The sequence below is a fragment of the Pundamilia nyererei genome, unplaced genomic scaffold, assembly GCF_000239375.1.
Source record: "Pundamilia nyererei isolate P.nyererei 1_Seehausen unplaced genomic scaffold, PunNye1.0 scaffold00216, whole genome shotgun sequence".
Classification (NCBI taxonomy): Eukaryota; Metazoa; Chordata; class Actinopteri; order Cichliformes; family Cichlidae; genus Pundamilia; species Pundamilia nyererei.
Genome location: NW_005187617.1, coordinates 352743 through 371701, shown reverse-complemented (window position 1 = coordinate 371701; position 18959 = coordinate 352743). Strand labels below are relative to the sequence as shown.

The window sequence follows — 18959 nt, the reverse complement described above, 5'->3', positions numbered from 1 at the left end:
GGATGGATGGATGGATGATTTTTAATCCACCAAATAACAACAAAAAAAGCAAAAGGAACAGACTTATATTAAATGAAGTAACACTGACTCATTGCCTTAAAGATATGCAACCAGCTGTGCTCATGTGTGAATTCAAAAAGCCCAACCTTTCCTGTGGTGCGTAAATATCCTCTAATTTGTAGCTAAACAAAAGCTAATTTTGAATGTGGAAATTATAAAGATTTTTGGGAGAACATATTTCAAATTTAATGGTGTACTAAAAGTTTGTCCTTCTTTTAGGTACACGGCCACCATTGAGAAGATTGATTATGACAAAGAGCGGGTCCTGATCCACTACCTGCAGTGGAGCCGTCGCCATGACGAGTGGTTTCAGTGGAACTCACCGTACCTGCGGCCGAAGGAGCGAGTCAGCCTGAGGAGGCAGGGCCTGAATCCAACGCGATCACAGCCGGTATAGAACACGTTAGACGTACACAGATGTTTCTTTTTAAATAGTTTTTAAAACCTCAGTATCAGTGTCATGGCAGGGATGCTGATACTGAATAAGATTTTATTTTTCTAAGATGCATGAACTGAAATAATAGATTTAATTCCTGCATTTAATTCCTAGATACTCTGCATTTGAAGTAAATGTGAAAATATCAGAGCCTGTACTACAACTTGGTTCATCGTATCCACAATATATTTCTGTTATCATTTACCCCACCATCAGTCAGGACGTGGACAGACGATGAGGCTGTCATTTTAAATACATTTGAGGAGGTTAGGCTCATAATACAGACTGACAGTGAAGCAGCTGCTGTGGACAGAGCAGCAGAAACTGGGTGTGTGTTTTAGGGCTGCCACGATTAGTCGACTAGTCACGATTATGTCGACTATCAAAAATTTCGATGACAAATTTAATGGTCAACGCGTCGTTTGAAGCTTTGTAAGATCCAGAAAGACGCAGGAATAAATATTAGGATTTAAGAGTGTAATAGCGGACTGAAACAGAAGGTGGCAGCACTGCATGTACAAAGATGCCAGCTGCCATTAAACCCCGAAGAAGAAGAAGAAGCTGTCTCCAGTATCGTAGCTGTTGTCCAAATTTACGGGCTGCATCGTTAGGAGGCAGCGTTTGATTACGTTACAGGGACGCGACGAAGGCTTTCCAAATTTGAAGATTTCTCCAAATGTGTCCTCCTTTTCCCCAAATTTGAAGGATGAGTCGGATGTATCCTTCGTGGCCCAAATGATCCCAGAATTCATAGCGCGACCCAGCCAATTCCAGTTTCCATCAATGGCGGCAGCCACTTAGTTTTAATATTACTCTTTCTGGGTCACAAAATAAACTTTTAACACATTTTTAGGCGAGAATGTAGCTGTGCAAACTTCAAATGTCTGCTCGGTTTATGAAGACATCACAAATTTGTAAAAGTGCCCCGACGTTTTCGGAGACTTCTGCTACCCACCCGCTCGATAGCTGGAGGGTTCAAGGCTCACTAGAGCCGGCGTAAAACACCAGACTCCCTTCACTACCTGTTATATTTTAGATGGCAAGGAGCAGACGGCTGAGTTTATTAAACTCCACCGAGACAATCTGCAAAATTCATTAAAAGTTTAATAAACTATCATCTTGTCTTTAGTTAGCACAGACCTTAAACACTTAAAGCTGTAAGCTAATGATAGTTATATAAGAGCAGATGCTGCTGGTGCAAGAAGCTGTAAGTTTTACAGCCAATGGATGATGATCTAACTAGTCGACTATCAAAATAATCGTTTGTGGCAGCCCTAGTGTGTTTTAATAATGTTGGTCAAGAAGACTAGAAACATTATGACAATAATAAGTTGAAGCTAGGAGAATGTTGACTGTGTAAGCTAACAGACGTTTTCTCTGCGACTCAGACGTTTGTTTCAGGCTCAAAGGTTCTGGCCTGTTGGACCGACTGTCGTTTCTACCCGGCCAAAATCCTCCGCGTCAACAAGGACGGTGAGGTTCAGCTGTGACCTTTTACCTCTGCTGTTTTTCTACTGTATTCTACTGCTGGTTGATTTACTGATTTGGGGGGGGGGGAAAGGTCAGTGCAGCTGTTTATCACAAGGTTGTCTGATAAATCATTAAGCACCTACCATCTGCACCCCTCACTAACTTTTGGCTATTCAATGGACCCATGCATATGTTTTCTTTCATAGTATATATCGTAACGATTCAGATTTAGCTTGCTTCTGCACTTAAGAAGTGAGGAGGTCTTAATGATACTGGGAGAAAATGAGGTGAGAGGCCCAAAATTTCAGCCCACCCCTCTGTGCTTCTTGTTCCAGTAACTTGACTAGTATGGAGGTAGGATTGTGTGTGGGTTCATTAATTACACTAAGTTACTCTACAATATAAGTCGGCTAATCCTGAGTGGTTTTCCTGATTCAATGATATTAATTATTTTTACAGTTGAAGCTGATACATTGGACTGTTAAAAACATTTCATTAAAGAAAAGTCAAATAAATCCTGATTAATTCATACTAAAAACTCTGGTTTGGAGTCGAGTTGCTGCCTCAGGTGGGAGAGGTGAGGTATCTCTGGGCTTTGTTTGAGGCACTTAGGTGGAGATTGAAGCAGGAGATTGACAGAAGGGCTGGTGCAGCTGGACCGGTCTGTTGTGAAGAGGGAGCTGAGCTTGAAGGCGAAGCTGCCAATTTACTGGTTGATCTACATTCCCTCTCTCATATGTGACCCCGAGCTGTGGGTAGTTACCAGAAAATAAGATTGTGCATTCAAGTGGCAAAAATTGGGCTCTGCCTTCAGACAGAGCTCAGAGCACAGCCGTGCTCCTTTGCATCAAAAGGTGCCGGTTGAAGTGGTTCGGTCGGCTCTGACCCAGATAAGCTCAGTGAATGGATGGGCGTCTTTTAAGTCCTCCCTTCATGCTGTTTGACTCCCGCTGTCCGTCTTTGGGTTGTTTGTGCTGCGTTCCTGTTGTTACTGAAGCGAATCGGCTGTTTTTGGAACATCATTGATCTAAACCTGGTGTTTGTGTTTTCCTGTGTCAGAATCCTACACAGTGCGATTCTATGATGGCGTGGTTCGGACTGTGAAGCCCACCAAAGTCAAACCTTTCCAGGAAGTAAGAAATGCTTCTCTCTAATTGGTCCTCGTCTACTCAGTGTTTCACACAATCACAACGTCTTTGATCCTTAATGTGTTTGTTTTTGTTTGTTTGTCGTTCTTAGAAATCCAGATCTGAGAAAAGTGCTGTGGGAAGCGAGGGATGGGAGGAAGGTGAGAGTGAGGAGGAGGAAGGAGGAGAAGGACAGGAAGAAGAAGAGGAGGAGGAGAAAAAGGAGGAAGAGGAGGCAGATGAGAAGGTGACAACAGAAGAGACCGATGCAGCTTTGGAGAGGGAGGAGGACAGGAAGAGGAAGGCAGAACCTTCATCCTCAAATCCACCTGCCAAGAAGAAAACAGATGACAGTAAGTAAGATGACCTCTGACCCCAAGCGCCCGCACACTGTAGATCTGTCCAGATGTTTGGAGGCTCTGCAGCTCGTCAGCAGGAGCAAATTAAAATGGTTAACAATGGTCTGTCTCTCTTCCAGGCAGAAGCAGTGGAACTCAGAATCAGCCAATCACAGCTGACTCCACCCCCCCAGCAGCAGCAGCACTTAACCCTGCCCACATAGACAGAGGTACACTTATCTCTGTAAACAGATATCTGCACAGGAATATGGAGAATACATGAAGGGTTTCTGGTTTCCACTTGTAGTCCGGGTCAGAGTCCGGTTTGAATATGCACGAAAAAGTGAGGTCCTGTTTGCCGAAATGAAACCTGAAAACCTTCAGCTACAATCTTACAACAACTTAGGCTTTTATAAGCTTTTCTAAATATGTCTGCATTAGAAAAGCCACAACTGGGACAGGGGGCTGCAAGTCTCATCCAGAATATCAACAGACGACACCGTCTCTGCACCAGCAAATCCTACAGCAGCAGACTCGCTGATGGTGCCTGAAGTCGACAGAGGAGGACTTTAGACATGCGTGTATTGGTCCAAACATGAGAACTCCACAGAACATGTGCACATTTTACATGGTTCTCTTAGCTTTAAGACGATGTCTGTGGGGACTGTCTCACTCAGGAGGACAGCAGACATAGTTCTTATTAGACCTGGGTGAGATGGACAAAACTGTGACATGTTTTTCATACCAGTCAAATCACTATTTCTGTCCAGCTTAAAGACGACCTCTACTCCAAAGTGAAGATAAAATGTTAATTTTGACTTAAATATAAATTATTTTGTGTCACACATTGAACGTGACTAATGTGCTGTAGAATATTATACAGGTGTACTTTGAGTACATACTGCTAGTGTATGTGAGCATATAATAAAGTAAAATCTTAATTTTGACCGGTAAGAATGTTCAAGCCAACCCGAGGATAAAACCACGGTGAATGTGAGAAAATCCAGTTCTTAACAGATGAAACGCAGTTTAACTTTGTTCGGAGGTGCTTCTCTTATTTGGATCAGTAAGTGGTTATGCTTCTGTAACGTACTTGACCTGTTTGTTTTATTTAATCGGGCGATCGTGGCTCAAGAGTTGGGAGTACACCTTGTAATCGGAAGGTTGCCGGTTCATTGTGTCCTTGGGCAAGACACTTCACCCGTTGCCTACTGGTGGTGGTCAGAGGGCCCGGTGGCGCCAGTGTCCGGCAGCCTCGCCTCTGTCAGTGCGCCCCAGGGTGGCTGTGGCTACAGTGTAGCTTCATCACCAGTGTGTGAATGACTGGATATGTAAAGCGCTTTGGGGTCCTTAGGGACTAGAAAAAGCGCTATATAAATACAGGCCATTTACCATTTAATCTTTGTTTCAGATGTCCTGCTGGAGCGTCAGGCTCACCTTCCCACCACACACAAGTTCAGCAGAGAACCATGTAAGTCCCTCAGTCCTCCACATAAACACAAAAGGTTAGAACGTCTCGATGCATGCTCAATCATCCAGGTAAGTAAATCCCAGGACTGCTGCGACCAGATGAACAGAATCAAACTTTGGGGACAAAAGTTTAGAGTTTAAAAGTTGTTTTTTTTGTCTAATGAAAAAAGTAGGACAGATAAAGACTGTCGGCTGCTCAATCCACACTTGTAATGGGGCGGGAACAGATTGAACATGAAAGGATATCAAATGTTTTAATTGAGAAAATTTGATGGAAGCGACGCCTCTCAAGAGAATATGTACAGGGTGATGTTTCCTCTGTGTCTTAAACATCTCCGAGCCAAGGAGACCAGCAGCTGGACTCTTGGAAGAGGAATCTTGTCCCATTTTTAGGTTAAAGCTGCTCAGCAGTCCTGGCTCTTCTTTGGTGTCACCATGCTCCAAATGTTTTCAGCCGTGCTGTTGGAATCGATGCTTTCTGTGATTTTAGCATTGTTGTGCTGAAACATGAAGAAGATGTAGAAGTCAGAGATGCAGGCTTTTAAACTGAGCGCTGATATTGAGCCACAGGGTCTCCCTTCTCTTTTTCCAAAAGTCATTAAAACATTTGTCTGACATCGGAACAGTTTTCTGTGAGTTTTGGTTCAGAGAAGACGACGTTGTTTCTGACCGTGTTCAGATGTGGCGACGTGTTTGCGTGATGGAGCTTTAACCTGCTGCCTGAAGATCACGAGCATCGATGCTGAGCCTCCATCCGCACGCAGATACTTCTCCAAATAATCTATAATAATAATTTATGATTTTATTTTATTGTGGATGATGAGACATTTAAAGTCTTCACAATTTCACGTTGAGAAACATTATTGTGAAATTGTTCAATTTGTAGACAGTTCTTTGCAGATTGCTGAATCTCTTTAGTTCTGAGAACGTCCGCCTCTCTTTATACCGACCTGCTGCTAATTAACCAGATGAGGTGCAACACGTTCCTCCAGCTGGTCCTTTCTTACTGTCACTCACTTCTCCAGCGTTTTGTTGTCTGAAGCATTTAATAAAATGGTAAAATGTCTCAGTTGAAATATTTAACTTGTTTTCTGCTTTATTGTGAATAAAATTCATAAGATTTGCAAATCATTGCACAGCATCCAAACTTTTGTGGAACTGTGGTTTTTCTTCAGCTCCAGAGGAATTTTAGATGCCGTCTTAAATTGACAAATTGTGCTTCTGAGCAGACATTTAACGTAGCTTCCTGTCCTCTCTTCGTGCTTGGGGTTACAATACAAAGGCATATTATCAGTGTGCAGCTGCTCCCTTCTTCTTTCTAAGCATGAAAGTGCTGAGGCTATCTAATCCAGTCCCACAGCAGTTAGAAACACTCGGTGTGTCCTCTCCTCTCAGTGTACAGGGTGATAAAGAACCAGCCTCCACCCATCCTCTCCATTGAGCTGGACCACAACCCCTTCAAGTGCCCTGCTCTCGGGTGCACTAAGTCATTCAGGAAGGCGAGCCTGCTGCACTACCACATCAAGTACTACCACACCGACCAGCAGCTGGAGGAGCAAAGCAGCGCGGAGGAGGCCGTGAGGTCGCTTTATGTCCCACGGATTAGATACGGTGAGCAGAGGGCGGTGAGTTTAACGCTGACTGGAGCTATTTTGGGTTTTTTTAGGAGGAAGCGATCTTTTTCAGAGGGCGGCGACTTGGTGTCAGACAGGAGGAGTGAGAACTCAACCAGCGGAGAACATAGCATCATGGGAACAGGTACAGAGCAGAGCACAGCATCAGCACATAGGAGCAGAAAACCAGGCCAACCAGCAGCGTTGGTGTCATTTCTCTCATGTGTGCCTGTTAGTAGAAGCCAAGAAGGATGGGGGGAAGGAGAAAACGGGAGGACTGGATAAGAAGGAGAGGAAGAACTTCCTGCGAATCAAACTGAAGAAGAAGAAAAAGAAGAAGAAGAAGAAGAAAAGTCAGACGGGTGAGACTCATTGTGTCTGTTGACCTTCTTAAACTGAGATTAACAGGTTTGTAAGATATTTGGAGCCTAAAATCAGAGGTCTGCTCTCATCTAACAGTTTGAAGTTCGCTGTAGAAGTGTCATATTTTACCATCCATCTTCTTTCACTTATCTAAGTCAGAGTCATGGGGGAGGTCAGGTTGTCCCAGCTTCCACAGGGCGAGAGGCAGGGTACACCCTGCATAGGCCACCAGTGTGTCGCAGGGCTGACAGAGACAAACAACTATTCAGACTCACATTCACACCTGTGCCCAGTTTAGCATCACCAATTAACCTAACCCCACTAACTGCATGTCTTTGGACTGTGAGGAAGACAGGACCCCCCAAACACGGGGAGATCATGCAGTCTCCATCCATTTCAGCTACACTGGCTTCCTGTTGACTTTCAGTATATTTTAAGATCCTGGTCTTGACATTTAGAGCCTTGCATGGACTGGCACCAGCTTGCATCTCCGATCCGCTACAGCCCGATGTCCCCAGCAGGTCCCTGAGGTCATCTGATCAGGACTATAAAACAGACTAAGAGAGAACTAAGGGCCACAGAGCTTTTAGCCACTGTGGACTCTCTCCCTCAGACATTAAGACTGTGGACTCGGTCGTTGTTTTTAAAAAACAACTCAAAACTCACCTTTTAAAACAGTTTTTAGTTAAATTTCTGCCTGTTTTATATTGTCTGTTTTACCTTTTTATTATTTGTTATCTGTCTAGAAAGGTGCTACATAAATAAAATGTTATTTATTATTTTTCTTCAACTCACATTTTATCTGCTATTGCACTTATTGCATCCTCAAATTTAAATAGAGTCCCATCTGACAGAAGTGTGAACCTGCGCATTAGTAACACTGCAGAAAATGAACTGCAGCGTGTTTGGCTCAGATTTGCTGTTGAGGGCGTTTTGGCTGCTCACAAACACGAGTGTAACGGGAAAGTAAAAACATTTATGTTTTGTTGGAAACGCTGCAGACGAAGCTAAATCACCTTCACGACCTGTTTGTGATTTAAAACTCCTCTTTTTCAGCTGCTTCTCATTAGTTGTTGTCATTACTGTGAGTTACTGAGCACCAGAACAAGTTTGACAGCGTCCATGCGAGCACTGAGCGTCCAATCATTTTGTTGCTTCTCTCTTCTTCTCATCAGGTTTCTGCAGCAGCGACGATGAGAGCTCAGACAGACCTCCGATCACTCTCAAGCTCTCAACTGAACATCACAACACACACGTGCAAGGTGGGAAAACACACACACACTTATATCACAAACACTGATGCGATGTAAAAATTCAAAAACTGAGTTTCTGTACTTTTAGCCGACGATGGCAGCGATTGGTCAACGCTGACAGCAGAGAGTGGAGAGGACACGCCCTCCTGGCCTGTTGGCACGGAGACGGAGGAGTGTGAGGTGGTGAGGTGTGTGTGCGAGGTGGACGAGGAGAATGACTTCATGATCCAGGTGAGACACACAGGAATGATTTGTCTGTAGCTGCTTTTAAAATGAATCCACAGAACTGACAAACAAGTCTGAAAGGAGAGAAATGAATCATGGGAAATATTTTACATCATTCGTGTCCATCAGGTTCTGTTCAATGTGAAAATTTTGTCTTTATTAGGACTTCTTTTGTCACCGAAGGCCTTTGTGTCAGGAATGCTCAGAAACACAGGATTGTTTCGTGATGCTGCTGTGACGTGATCCCAGTGTTTTCTCTGTGTGTGTCTGTAGTGCGAGTCGTGTCTGTGCTGGCAGCACGGGACCTGTATGGGTTTATACGAGGACAACGTCCCACACAACTACATCTGCTACTACTGCAGACAGACCGCAGGTAGGATTCACACTGTGAGCACTTACTGCTGTGCCGAGCCTGTGAAAGAAAGCAGGTAAAGGTGGATTATTTGATAGTTGGTGTAATATAAAACTTTTATATGTTACAGCTAAGGCCTGGAAAAGTTCCTCGACCCCTTGTCGAGTGGTCGTAGGATAGCTCTCTGTGTTTAGGTGAAAGTCAAAGTGTGTGTTTGTATTGTAACCTTTTCTGACTGGTTGGAGAAGGACATGTGACTTATGTGTGTTTGTACCTCAGTGAGTGTGTGAGGCTTCGACGACACGAGCTCCACAGCTCAGGCTGAAGCCGTTTTCAGAGCCCTGCTGGCTCTCTGTGGGTTCCTGTGTGGTGCTCGTGCTTCTCCTCTCATCTTGTTTTCATCTGTAATCCTCATTGGTCCAGGTTGGCGGTGTGCTCAGCGTTTCCGGTCTGAGCCCGACTTGTTGAAATCCGGTCACATGTTTGGCCTGTCGTGTGTGAAGGAGAACTACTCGGAGGTCAACGCCTCCAAGATCTCACACACCAGCCACCTGCTGGCGCACACGTACGGCATCAGCCAGGTCCTCAGCGCCCTGCAACTCAAAATCAGCCTGCTGCGGTGAGTGCGATCGCTCCGGCGGCTCGGCTCATCTGTTCGAGCCCGCAGAGACGTTAGCTCGGTCTGACTGTGGCCGTCTTTCCCCGCAGCTCGCCGTCCCACCCCGACCAGCAGCTGTGGAGGTCACCGTGGAAGCAGGAGGAGAGGCACAGACTGACGTCCAGCCCGAGAGGAGAGCCGCCCGTCTGCTACGTCAGCAGCGAGCACTGTTATCAGAAGCCCGGAGCATCATGGGAAAAAGGAGAGGAGCAGGAGAAAGAGAGGCCGATGGTGACGGTGAAGCAAGAGCGCAGTGGCGAGGAGAAGGTAGAGACTCAGCAGACACTCGTGTAGCCTTTTAACTTCACACGTTTCCTACTCAGAAAGCGAAACACTCGTTCACAAGCGCTCACCAACTCGCTCCACTGCCCGAGGTAACAGGACACAAAACATTTTCATTTATTTGTGCTGTTCACACTGATGGGGGGGAAACGGACGACCGAATGAGTCGTACATGAGCAATAAACTCTAAGCTCGGATTTCACTCCTGCATTAAGGCTGAACATCATAAAATCAGAGCTGATTATTTTGAGCAAAGACGATGAATCTCTTTTTCTGTCTCCTCAAAGCTCTTCTCTGCTGTGAATTTGAGACGCGTGAATCTTCAGCTGTTGGGAGGTTTAGGTGTAGTAAAAAAACAAAGCCTGGCTCACTGAGACCTTGAGCAGAAGCAGCGCCTCACGCTCGCAGCGCTAAGCTCCTGCTGTTGCTATGAGACCAGTGAAGACCAGTTAGAAGCTCATTCTGGTGAATGTGGAACTATTTTTACCTTTTACAGAGTGAGGGGGGGGGAGCGAGGGAGCGAGAGCTGCAGAGGATACTCTGTGAAGATACACCAACAGAAAAGCTGTAACAGGCTTTCTCTGCACAATCACACAGCCTGAGATTTTACAAACGTAAGGCTCGTCGGGTAGATCATGAAAACCTGTCATCTGTTTGATTTCATGGGGACTTTGTCGTTTTTCAGACCAGTTTCTGATCCTGAATTGTTTTATTTCTCTTAACTGTTGGAGAATTCTTGTAGAATAGAAAGAATACATCATTAGTAGCAACGAAATGGAGCTAAAAATAAACGATTGATGGAGAATCAACAAGTGAAACGAGCAGATCACAGTGAAAATATTTAAGTGGACCAGAAGACAAGATGTGAGATGTAAGAGAGATTCTTGCATCCAGAGAGGGTCACGGAAATAAAAGGTTTCGACAGGTGAGCCTGTGGAGGGATTGTACGCTCCTCCTGTGATTGGCTCATGACTCTGTTGCCACCGGTGTGTTTTTCCTGCAGTAGAGGCTGTGGCCGTAAACTGTCTTTGAATTTTTATCTAAATCTTAAGGAGATCACCTGTAAAAAAAAGAAAATAATTATTTATTTATTACAGAATAAGCAGGCCATGACTTGTAAAACCTAAATTTCATATTAAATTGTAAAGTTACTGAAATATAAACTGGAGATGTAATCTAATAATATTCTAATTTCAGTTCGGCTATTAGATGAAAATCGATAAAAACTGAAAAATGTCCACCTGACCCTTCAGAATCAGCTGATCTCTTTGAACTTTCTAAATACAGCAGAAACTCCAGGACTCAGAATCCAAAGCCAGCATTATTATCTGTTTAACCAACTCTGAGCATCACGGCTTGTATTGTAGCTGCAAGAGGTTTAACACTGTGATGTAACAGAAACAAGGACCTGGGGTTCTGTGGGGGGCGAGGGGGAGGCCGCATTTTCTCCAGAAAAGGGAATTTTCAAGCATCATTGGCAGAGTGTCGTTATTCAAACTACTCTGAAAAACGAATTAGTCTTCGTGTGTCTCTGGCTGCTGTTTGTTAAAAGCATCTGTCATTCTCTCCGTGTAGGAAATAAAACCTGAAGATGTCAACAGGAGCGCAGCTCATACCGCCGCAGACAGAGACGCCACCGCACTCACAGATGTGCACAACATAAAAACAGAGAATCACGCAGGCGGCGGCGAGCAGGCGCACACTCGGACGTGCGCAGCGCAGCCTCGCGCGGCGTCGGTGGCCGAGTGTCAGCTGAACCTGCTGGAGCACATCGAGTCCCTGCACCAGCAGATCAGCGCCAGGATGGACGTGATCGAGAGAGAGCTGGACGGTAACGCACACGTTGAATGTAAAAGACAGAGTTGCACACAACACTCCACATTAATCATCATTCAGTGTTATTAAAATAGTCACGGTGGCTTCGTCTGGTTACGAAAGCAGAGAGAAATATTTAGAGAAAGAAGCAAGTAAGTAATTATCCACCGCGAGTTAGAGCCGTTCTAGCTGGAGGAGAATAATTACTGAGGCGTGGCAGGAAGAAGAGAGAAGGTTCGGGTTTTGCGTCGCTTCACTTGGAGGGGTCGTGAAGCTCATGCATCCTGATCGCCGTGTTCCTGCCTGCTGCTCCACTTTCACCGTATTGATTATTTAGAACTGACATTATTGTGAAAAAGTATCTATCGCATCTTCATTGCATGTTTGGCCTTTAATTTAATTGGGATTAGAGAGGTCTCGCTTCACTGCTGGACATCATGTATCTTGTGTGACTGACAGCAGCATGTGCCTGAGCGTGATACAGCAACGCTGGGTTGGACGTGATGAGGCGTCAGTCGTGCTGTGCTCCTAAGTTACACCTCGGTGTTAGTTTGTGTCCACATGTGCTCGCTGCTGGTCGTAAAACTCGCTCTTCTCTGTCTTCAGTTCTAGAGTCCTGGTTGGACCACTCCGGCGAGCTCGAGCCTCCTGACCCTCTGTCCCGCCTCCCGCAGCTCAAACAGCGAATCAAACGGCTGCTGTGTGACCTGTGCACCGTGAGGCGCCTGTCGGTCTGCCGCTGACCGCCCTCCCTCTGAACTCTGACGAGACAAAGAGCGTGAAACTCTGAGTTGACTGTGGTTTGTTTCCCTGCAGTTACAGGACAGCGCCCCCCTGTGGTGGAGAAAAGGTGCTCTGCAACAAGATGGTGTTTTTTTGTTTGTTTTTAATACAACGCGACTGTTCCTGAAACGCCTCCAGCCGGACTTGAGAGCCCGTGTGAGCACCAGGCGAGGACGACTTAGGTCATTGATCAGCTGTCATCCGTCTCATCGGGACAGGATGATGTTTGTCTCTGTGGAGGCTGAACGGACGCGTCGTCTGCCATCAGCTCGTTGTTTTTCTGCCAGCCAGCATCGAAGTGTAACAACGCACACAAAGGATTTGGATATCGTATATTTTCTAATTGTACTAATATTGCCAGTACTAATAATTGTTTGTTTGAAAGACTCTTGGAGGGTTTTACAGTCTGGTGAGACCAGGAGGTTCTTAAGGGTTGGTGACCACTAACTGCCAGTTGAGCTAGTGCTAGTTAGTCACAGCAGCTCTCAGAGCTAGTCTCTCTCTCTCTCTTTTTCATCATTTTATTCACCAATGAGGAGAGGAAGAACGCTACAAGCTGACTTAAAGGCCAGCTGTATTATTTTTAAATCATTGGTTCCTTTTTTTTTTAATGTTAGGAATCAGTGCGATGTGGAGCAACAACAAAACGGCTTCAGTGTTCCTCAGGAAGGATACCCTTCAAGCAGCTTATTTTCCTACCCACACATATTTAATCTGACTAATTTACTGCAGGACATACCCCTTACTTTTATTTTGAAAGTCACTGCTTCATTGTTGTGTGGTTCCTGATGACTGATGTCATCACCGCTGGGGTGGGGCAGCACCACAGGTTAATTAATCATTGATCAATAATCATTATGCCCAGTGTGAGGCCAAACACCTTTAGTTTATTTGTCACTTCCAGCATGAAGAGACGTTTACACGTTTGTGTAAAGTCACGACTGATTATGACGACTCGTGAGCGTCTGTGGGACTCTGCAGCAGTTTCAGGTTTCAGCGTTTTTGCTCAGCATTGGACTGATTCCAAGCTTTTTTGTCTTCTGTAATAATTTAAACCCAGAATGGAGCAGCGGGTTTTGTACCACACTGTGAACAGTGAGGCATGTTTAGGCTGGTGTTATACAAATCTTGAATATGGTTCAGTTTTCATGTACGTAAAGCTCTGAACCAGTCAACAAAGATGCAGGAGGTCATCACTGTGCAGACTGCAGCAACAACCAGGCAAAGCCTACTGGGGACTCAGTGGTGAGCAATGGCCTTGATCTGTCCCACGGGCCATGGTTTGTTCCTGGTCTTTGACTGAAGGAGTGATGTCACAGATACATGCAGCTGAAAGAACGTGTGGGCTCAGCCGTAGACTGGACGAGGGGCTGTGGCGTCCCCGAGGGAGCTCAGAGTAGTCGCTGCACCTCCACGTCTAAAGGAGCCCGGTCATTAAAATGTTGCAGAGGGAGTCTACGCCTGGAATACCTACTTAGCCCACTGCCACCAGCAGACGGGCAGAAGGAAGATGGAAAAATCAGCCGCAGGTTAACAGATACTGAGGTTTTCCTTTCACGACCTGTTTCAGTTGCTAATTTGAAGTTGATGCGGTCAGTTTAACCGTTTCAGACAACTAAAAATTCTGCTCCTGCATTTTTCACTCATTCAGAATCAAACAGTATATCTTTTAAAAGCACAAACTCGACACCAAATGGTGTGAACCACTTATAAAGAGCACAGAAACAGTAGCTCTTTGTACTAATCTGTCGTTTCTCACCTCTTTCCGGTCACCTCTGCTGAGCGCTGTTTGCACTACAAGTGTCCAACAAACGAAATGCTTCCAGACTTTCAGTGTCTTCAGTGGAAAAACAGGGTTTAAAAACACGCATGTTTAAATGGATGTAAACAGCTAACTGCAGAGCCGATCACATTCAGTTCTGTTAGAAAGTTATTCGGGGAAATTCTGGGAATCATTTTGCAGGAGGAATTCATCCATTCGTGGTATGATTCACTGCTGGCTCGAGCTGTGAGAGGTCACCCAGATGAGGTTGTGGTGGCAGACTGTCATTAGAGTGTCAGCTTTGGCGTCCTGTTGGTGTTTCTCTGTTAAAAGCCTCATTGAGGGAACAGTTTTCTTCCCCTCCTCCTGTCCTCGTTTATCTGCTTTTCTGCATTTATTTGTTTGTTCAAATACACAGTATCTTGGGTTGTGAACAGCATGATACGTTTTTTATTCTGGACTCTTCAGTGCTAGCTTTGCTTAATTCACAGTTAATAATTTATCTGCTCTGTTTGAAACTGTTTCAGCTCGTCTGCCTTTAAGGCTACTCTTTCCTAATTGGTTGCTCCTCTTAAATAGAAGATTTGGACAGCAGGTGGGTGGGGCTTATGTGCCTGAGATGACCATATTAGTAATATCCTCTTTCTGTGACATCATACAGATCCAGGGATAGAAAAACAGCTGCCTGATATGTGGGCTCACAGCGAATTGTTCTTCATGTTAAACATGAACTTCCACTGCTGGCCGTAGAAATAAGGAAAAGCAGAGTATGTCCCCGGCTTTTTATTTTTTAACAGCTGGCTCATAATAAGTTTTATATGTATGAGTTCTGAACCAGACTGTCCTGCACAGAATCAGATGGAGAAAACTGCAGGTGCTGTTGTTGGTGCAGTCTGCCATTAAAGCAAACAGCCTACTGTTAGATTAAGAAACCCCAGCAGCTTTAAAATGTACATATGTCTGAATGAAGTTTTATATTCTTGAACAAGAAGCTAACTGTACATAGCTGTAGATTTTATTTTGATAGAATGGCTTGAAAGTGGAACTTTCCAGGAAAACAGTTGTTCATTTCATGTTATTTTCAGTTTTTCCTTCAGCGTCTCGTTACACTCTGAAAAACTTACCTGCTTAACGCTGATGTGTCTTTAATCCAACCTGTTGCTTCTCTTCAGTTTTTTAAAGTTTTTTTACCACGCCGGCTAAAGATGCTGTGTTACGTATCGCAGCCCGCAGGGCGTCTGACTCAGACCACATGAACTGTATATAAAAGATGGACACATAACATAAAGTCACCAGAACAGCGCTTCCTGAGATTGGCAATATCAGGAAGCGTCTCATAGACATTTCATCCAATCAGACAGCTTTTCACAGCCACAGTCGCCGCCCTCTGCTGGTCATCAGAAAGCAGGTTTAAGGCGTTTACATCTTTCTTTCATATACAGTCCCAAGTTTTCATTTTTATATTCATACTCTTGTTTAAAGCACGAGGAAATGTGTTTTTCTGAGGAGTTGTAGCTTTGAATAAAGGTATAAAATCCCAGTCGTGTGGTTGTATCACATTCAAGTGTCTGGATTATAAGACCGCAGTGCTTTCCAGATTGAATACGTGCCCACGTGTTCATTACTCCTGTTTGTGGTTTGATTTATTTTAAAAGATTTATTTACTATGGTCAAATTTTTAGTTCAACAAATGAGCACATCTGGATGCTTTTCAGCTATTTAAAGATATAATTTGCATTACTGAGACGACTTTTTAGGCCACATGTATCCCAGCATTGTTGAGTCACGCTGGGCGAAGGAATTATACAGATCACACAAACAGAACAGCTTGGAGAGCTTTTTTATTTTAACTGGAATTGAACGGATTAGAAAAGATTGATACTTACTGAAGAGCTGAGATTATGCTTCAAATATAATCTAAAATCCAGTCTTCAAATATGAGATGAAAATTATCCATAAAACTGGCAAATATTTATCATTTCAAATGTAATATAACTGACCCCAAGATGTTTACAAGGTAACACAGAGCACGAGTTACTCCCTAACCCAAAGCATATTCCTGTTTGTTTCATGCAGTTTTTGTTGTCCCGCTGAGACACTGATGGGTTTTTCTTTGTGTTTAAACCTAAAATCAAAGGCTTTAATCTGAATGAGAGGTTTTCCCAGGCGAAATCAAAAATGTAATAATGATAAAGAATAAAAAGGTTGGAAAATTAAACAAAAAATGTGAGTGAATGGAAAAAAAACCCATTAACATACAGAAATGAAAAGATGGAAACTGTTAAATGTGTGATCGTCTCTCAAACAGCAGCTACAGATTATGCTGATCCAGACTTTAGGTCACAGATTAGAGTCCTCAGCAGAGAAGAGAAACCTCATGTTTAAACCTCTGACGTCCATCATCTGCCGCTCTTCACTGTTGAAGTATGCGGTGCCGTCATGCTCTGATCTCAAGAGCAAACCAGCGTCATTGATACCCACGAGTGAAGAAGGGATATAAATGGCCTGCAATCTTCAGCAGTTAGTTTACTAGATTTGACCAGGATTTCATCATTAAGGGACGGGATGACATTTTATGGTTCTTTCCATCCCATGATCTTCACTTAACTCGTGTTCATGTTAACAATGAGAGAAAAAATGGTGAAAATATTCAGGACAGCAACAGTTTTGAGACACCTGTCCTTTGATAGATGTGTCAGTGTGTGTGCAGTGACACAGAAAGTGTAGTGTTCAGGTCCAGTCAGCCAGATGGCCTCACTGTGCGTCCGCAGACCACCGGGACATTTCCTGTTGGCACAGTCTGTGTTACACACTACAGTCCACTGAGCAGCAACATAAAAATGGTATTTCCAGGATTTTATAGACGAGCTGGGACAGTAAGGATTGCATCATTAGTCTGATAAACAGGCCTGTAATCTCCACACAATTTCCAAAGAACCCAGGACAACAGCCTGTAAGACAGATCAGCTGATCAGAATATAAATGCAAAAACACAGTCCTGGTGGATAAAGCTGCTCAGAGGAACTAAGGTCTTTGATCCATTTGTTTCTGCATGGTGACCAATATTTGAGCTTAATCTCATTGTGCTGGACGATTTTCAGCTGCTGCTGAAATAATTTGGACTTTAATTTGGTTTCATTTCATCTGTTTTTACAACATGCACAAAAAGAAACCATTCTTTCGTTTTTTCAGTTTGAAACTAAATGCCAGGATTGTGTTTCTCTTCTTGCCAGAAAACCGAACATCCCATCTGGCTTCCTCACTGGTTAACTCTCCATTACTCCTACATTAATGAAGAAACTACCAACTCAAAGTTGGTAGAGAGATAAAATGTAATCCTGTGTTTTGTCTCAGACTGATTATTATTTCCTGTTCCAACACGACTGTGCACAAAGCAAGGTCCACAAAGGCATGGATGAGTGAGTTTGGTGTGGAACAACCTGACTGGCCTGCACAGAGTCCTAGTCCTGTACTCAGGCTGACAGAACACTTTTGGGATGAATTCGAGCGGAGACTGCGAGGCAGGCAACTGCGCTTGTGGAAGAATGTTCAAAAACTCTAATAAACCTGCACAAAGCCTTCTTAGAAGAGTCGAAGCTGCTATAGCTGCAAAGGGTGGTCCGACATTATATTTGACCCTATGCATTAAAATTGGGATGTCACTCAAGTTCACATATATGTGAAGGCAGACAAGCGAATACTTTTGTTAATATAGTGTGGCATAAATATATCGTAATATAACATAAAGTCATTGTAGGTGTGTTATTAAGGTTTATTAAATATTTAATTCTTTTTTAACACATTTACAGTAAGAGGAAGAACAAACCAATGTCTCTACATACAGTCATGGAACAGAAAGTACACTCTTTGAGTAACAACATTTAATATATCAGGACATAATAAAAAGCATTGTGTCTATTTCAGGACTTGAAATGAGGTAAATCCAACCTTAAATGAACAACACGTGACATATTACACTGTGTCGTTGTTTACTCCTCAAGAGGTGTGTACAAAATGTAGTAGTCCCTTACTGCTCCCATAAAAGTTAAGCAGGTCAGTTGGTTTGATTAACCGATTATCAGGATTTGGGAGCACCTCTGTGATAGAGAGGTGCTGTACAAGAGCATTCAGGTGTGTGAACACAGTGCCACAATCTTTAAAGTGGTCGATGTTCCAGCAAATTCCCCTCAAGGTCAGACTATACAATGCTCAGAGAAATGTAAAAGATCCCAGGCCGCATTTAAATGTTTAAGATCAGGACAGGACCATTGAAAGACTGAATGTTAAACAAGTGCAGTTTATTGAGCAGATTTGCAGAAGAAAGTCTTGTCTCTCTAAAAAGAACATGGCAGCACAGCTTAGATTTACTGCATCTTAACAAACCACAAGACTTCTGGAACAATGTCCTTCAGACAGATGAGAGCTAAATGCAGATGTTTGCATATATAATGCACAGAACAACACTTGGAGTAAAGCAAACACATCAGTACAAACACCTCACACCAACTGTATGCACGGAGGCTGAGGGTTGGTGATTTGGGCACCTTGCAGTTATTGACCATGAACTGTTTTCTATACCAAAGTACTCTGGAGTCAAATGTGAGGCCACAGCTAAAGCTCAGATCAAATTAAATCATGCAACATGACTCAGTGTTGGGAAGGTTACTTTTAAAATGTATTCCACTACAGATTACAGACTACATGCCCCAAAATGTATTTTGTAACGTATTCTGTTACGTTACTAAACGAGAGTAACGTATTCTGAATACTTTGGATTACTTAATATATTACCATGCTTTTACAACTACATGAATGTACTATTGCCGTGTGATTTATTACTGTTACTGAAGGTCCGCGGCTCCGAACCGTAGTAAAGGGATCTCTGACTAATTTGCTAATTTAATCAAATTAAAAACTACAAATAAAGTTTAGCAGTAAAAATTTATATATAT

General features: G+C 43.6%; 1 protein-coding gene across 1 annotated transcript in view; it reads left to right on the top strand.

Annotated features, from left to right (window-relative positions):
* LOC102211632 (PHD finger protein 20-like) overlaps window positions 1–15542 on the top strand; it is an 18055-nt gene extending 2513 nt beyond the window's left edge. The window contains exons 3-18 of the mRNA XM_013914682.1: window positions 280–451; window positions 1885–1969; window positions 3026–3099; window positions 3206–3286; window positions 3684–3774; window positions 4843–4902; window positions 6297–6483; window positions 6568–6659; window positions 6751–6876; window positions 8053–8139; window positions 8219–8361; window positions 8629–8728; window positions 9131–9326; window positions 9416–9632; window positions 11223–11478; window positions 12069–15542. Coding sequence (XP_013770136.1) covers window positions 280–451; window positions 1885–1969; window positions 3026–3099; window positions 3206–3286; window positions 3684–3774; window positions 4843–4902; window positions 6297–6483; window positions 6568–6659; window positions 6751–6876; window positions 8053–8139; window positions 8219–8361; window positions 8629–8728; window positions 9131–9326; window positions 9416–9632; window positions 11223–11478; window positions 12069–12205 — 2104 coding nt within the window. The 3' untranslated portion in view covers window positions 12206–15542. The remainder of the gene's footprint in view (window positions 1–279; window positions 452–1884; window positions 1970–3025; window positions 3100–3205; window positions 3287–3683; window positions 3775–4842; window positions 4903–6296; window positions 6484–6567; window positions 6660–6750; window positions 6877–8052; window positions 8140–8218; window positions 8362–8628; window positions 8729–9130; window positions 9327–9415; window positions 9633–11222; window positions 11479–12068) is intronic.
* Window positions 15543–18959: the final 3417 nt, after the last annotated feature.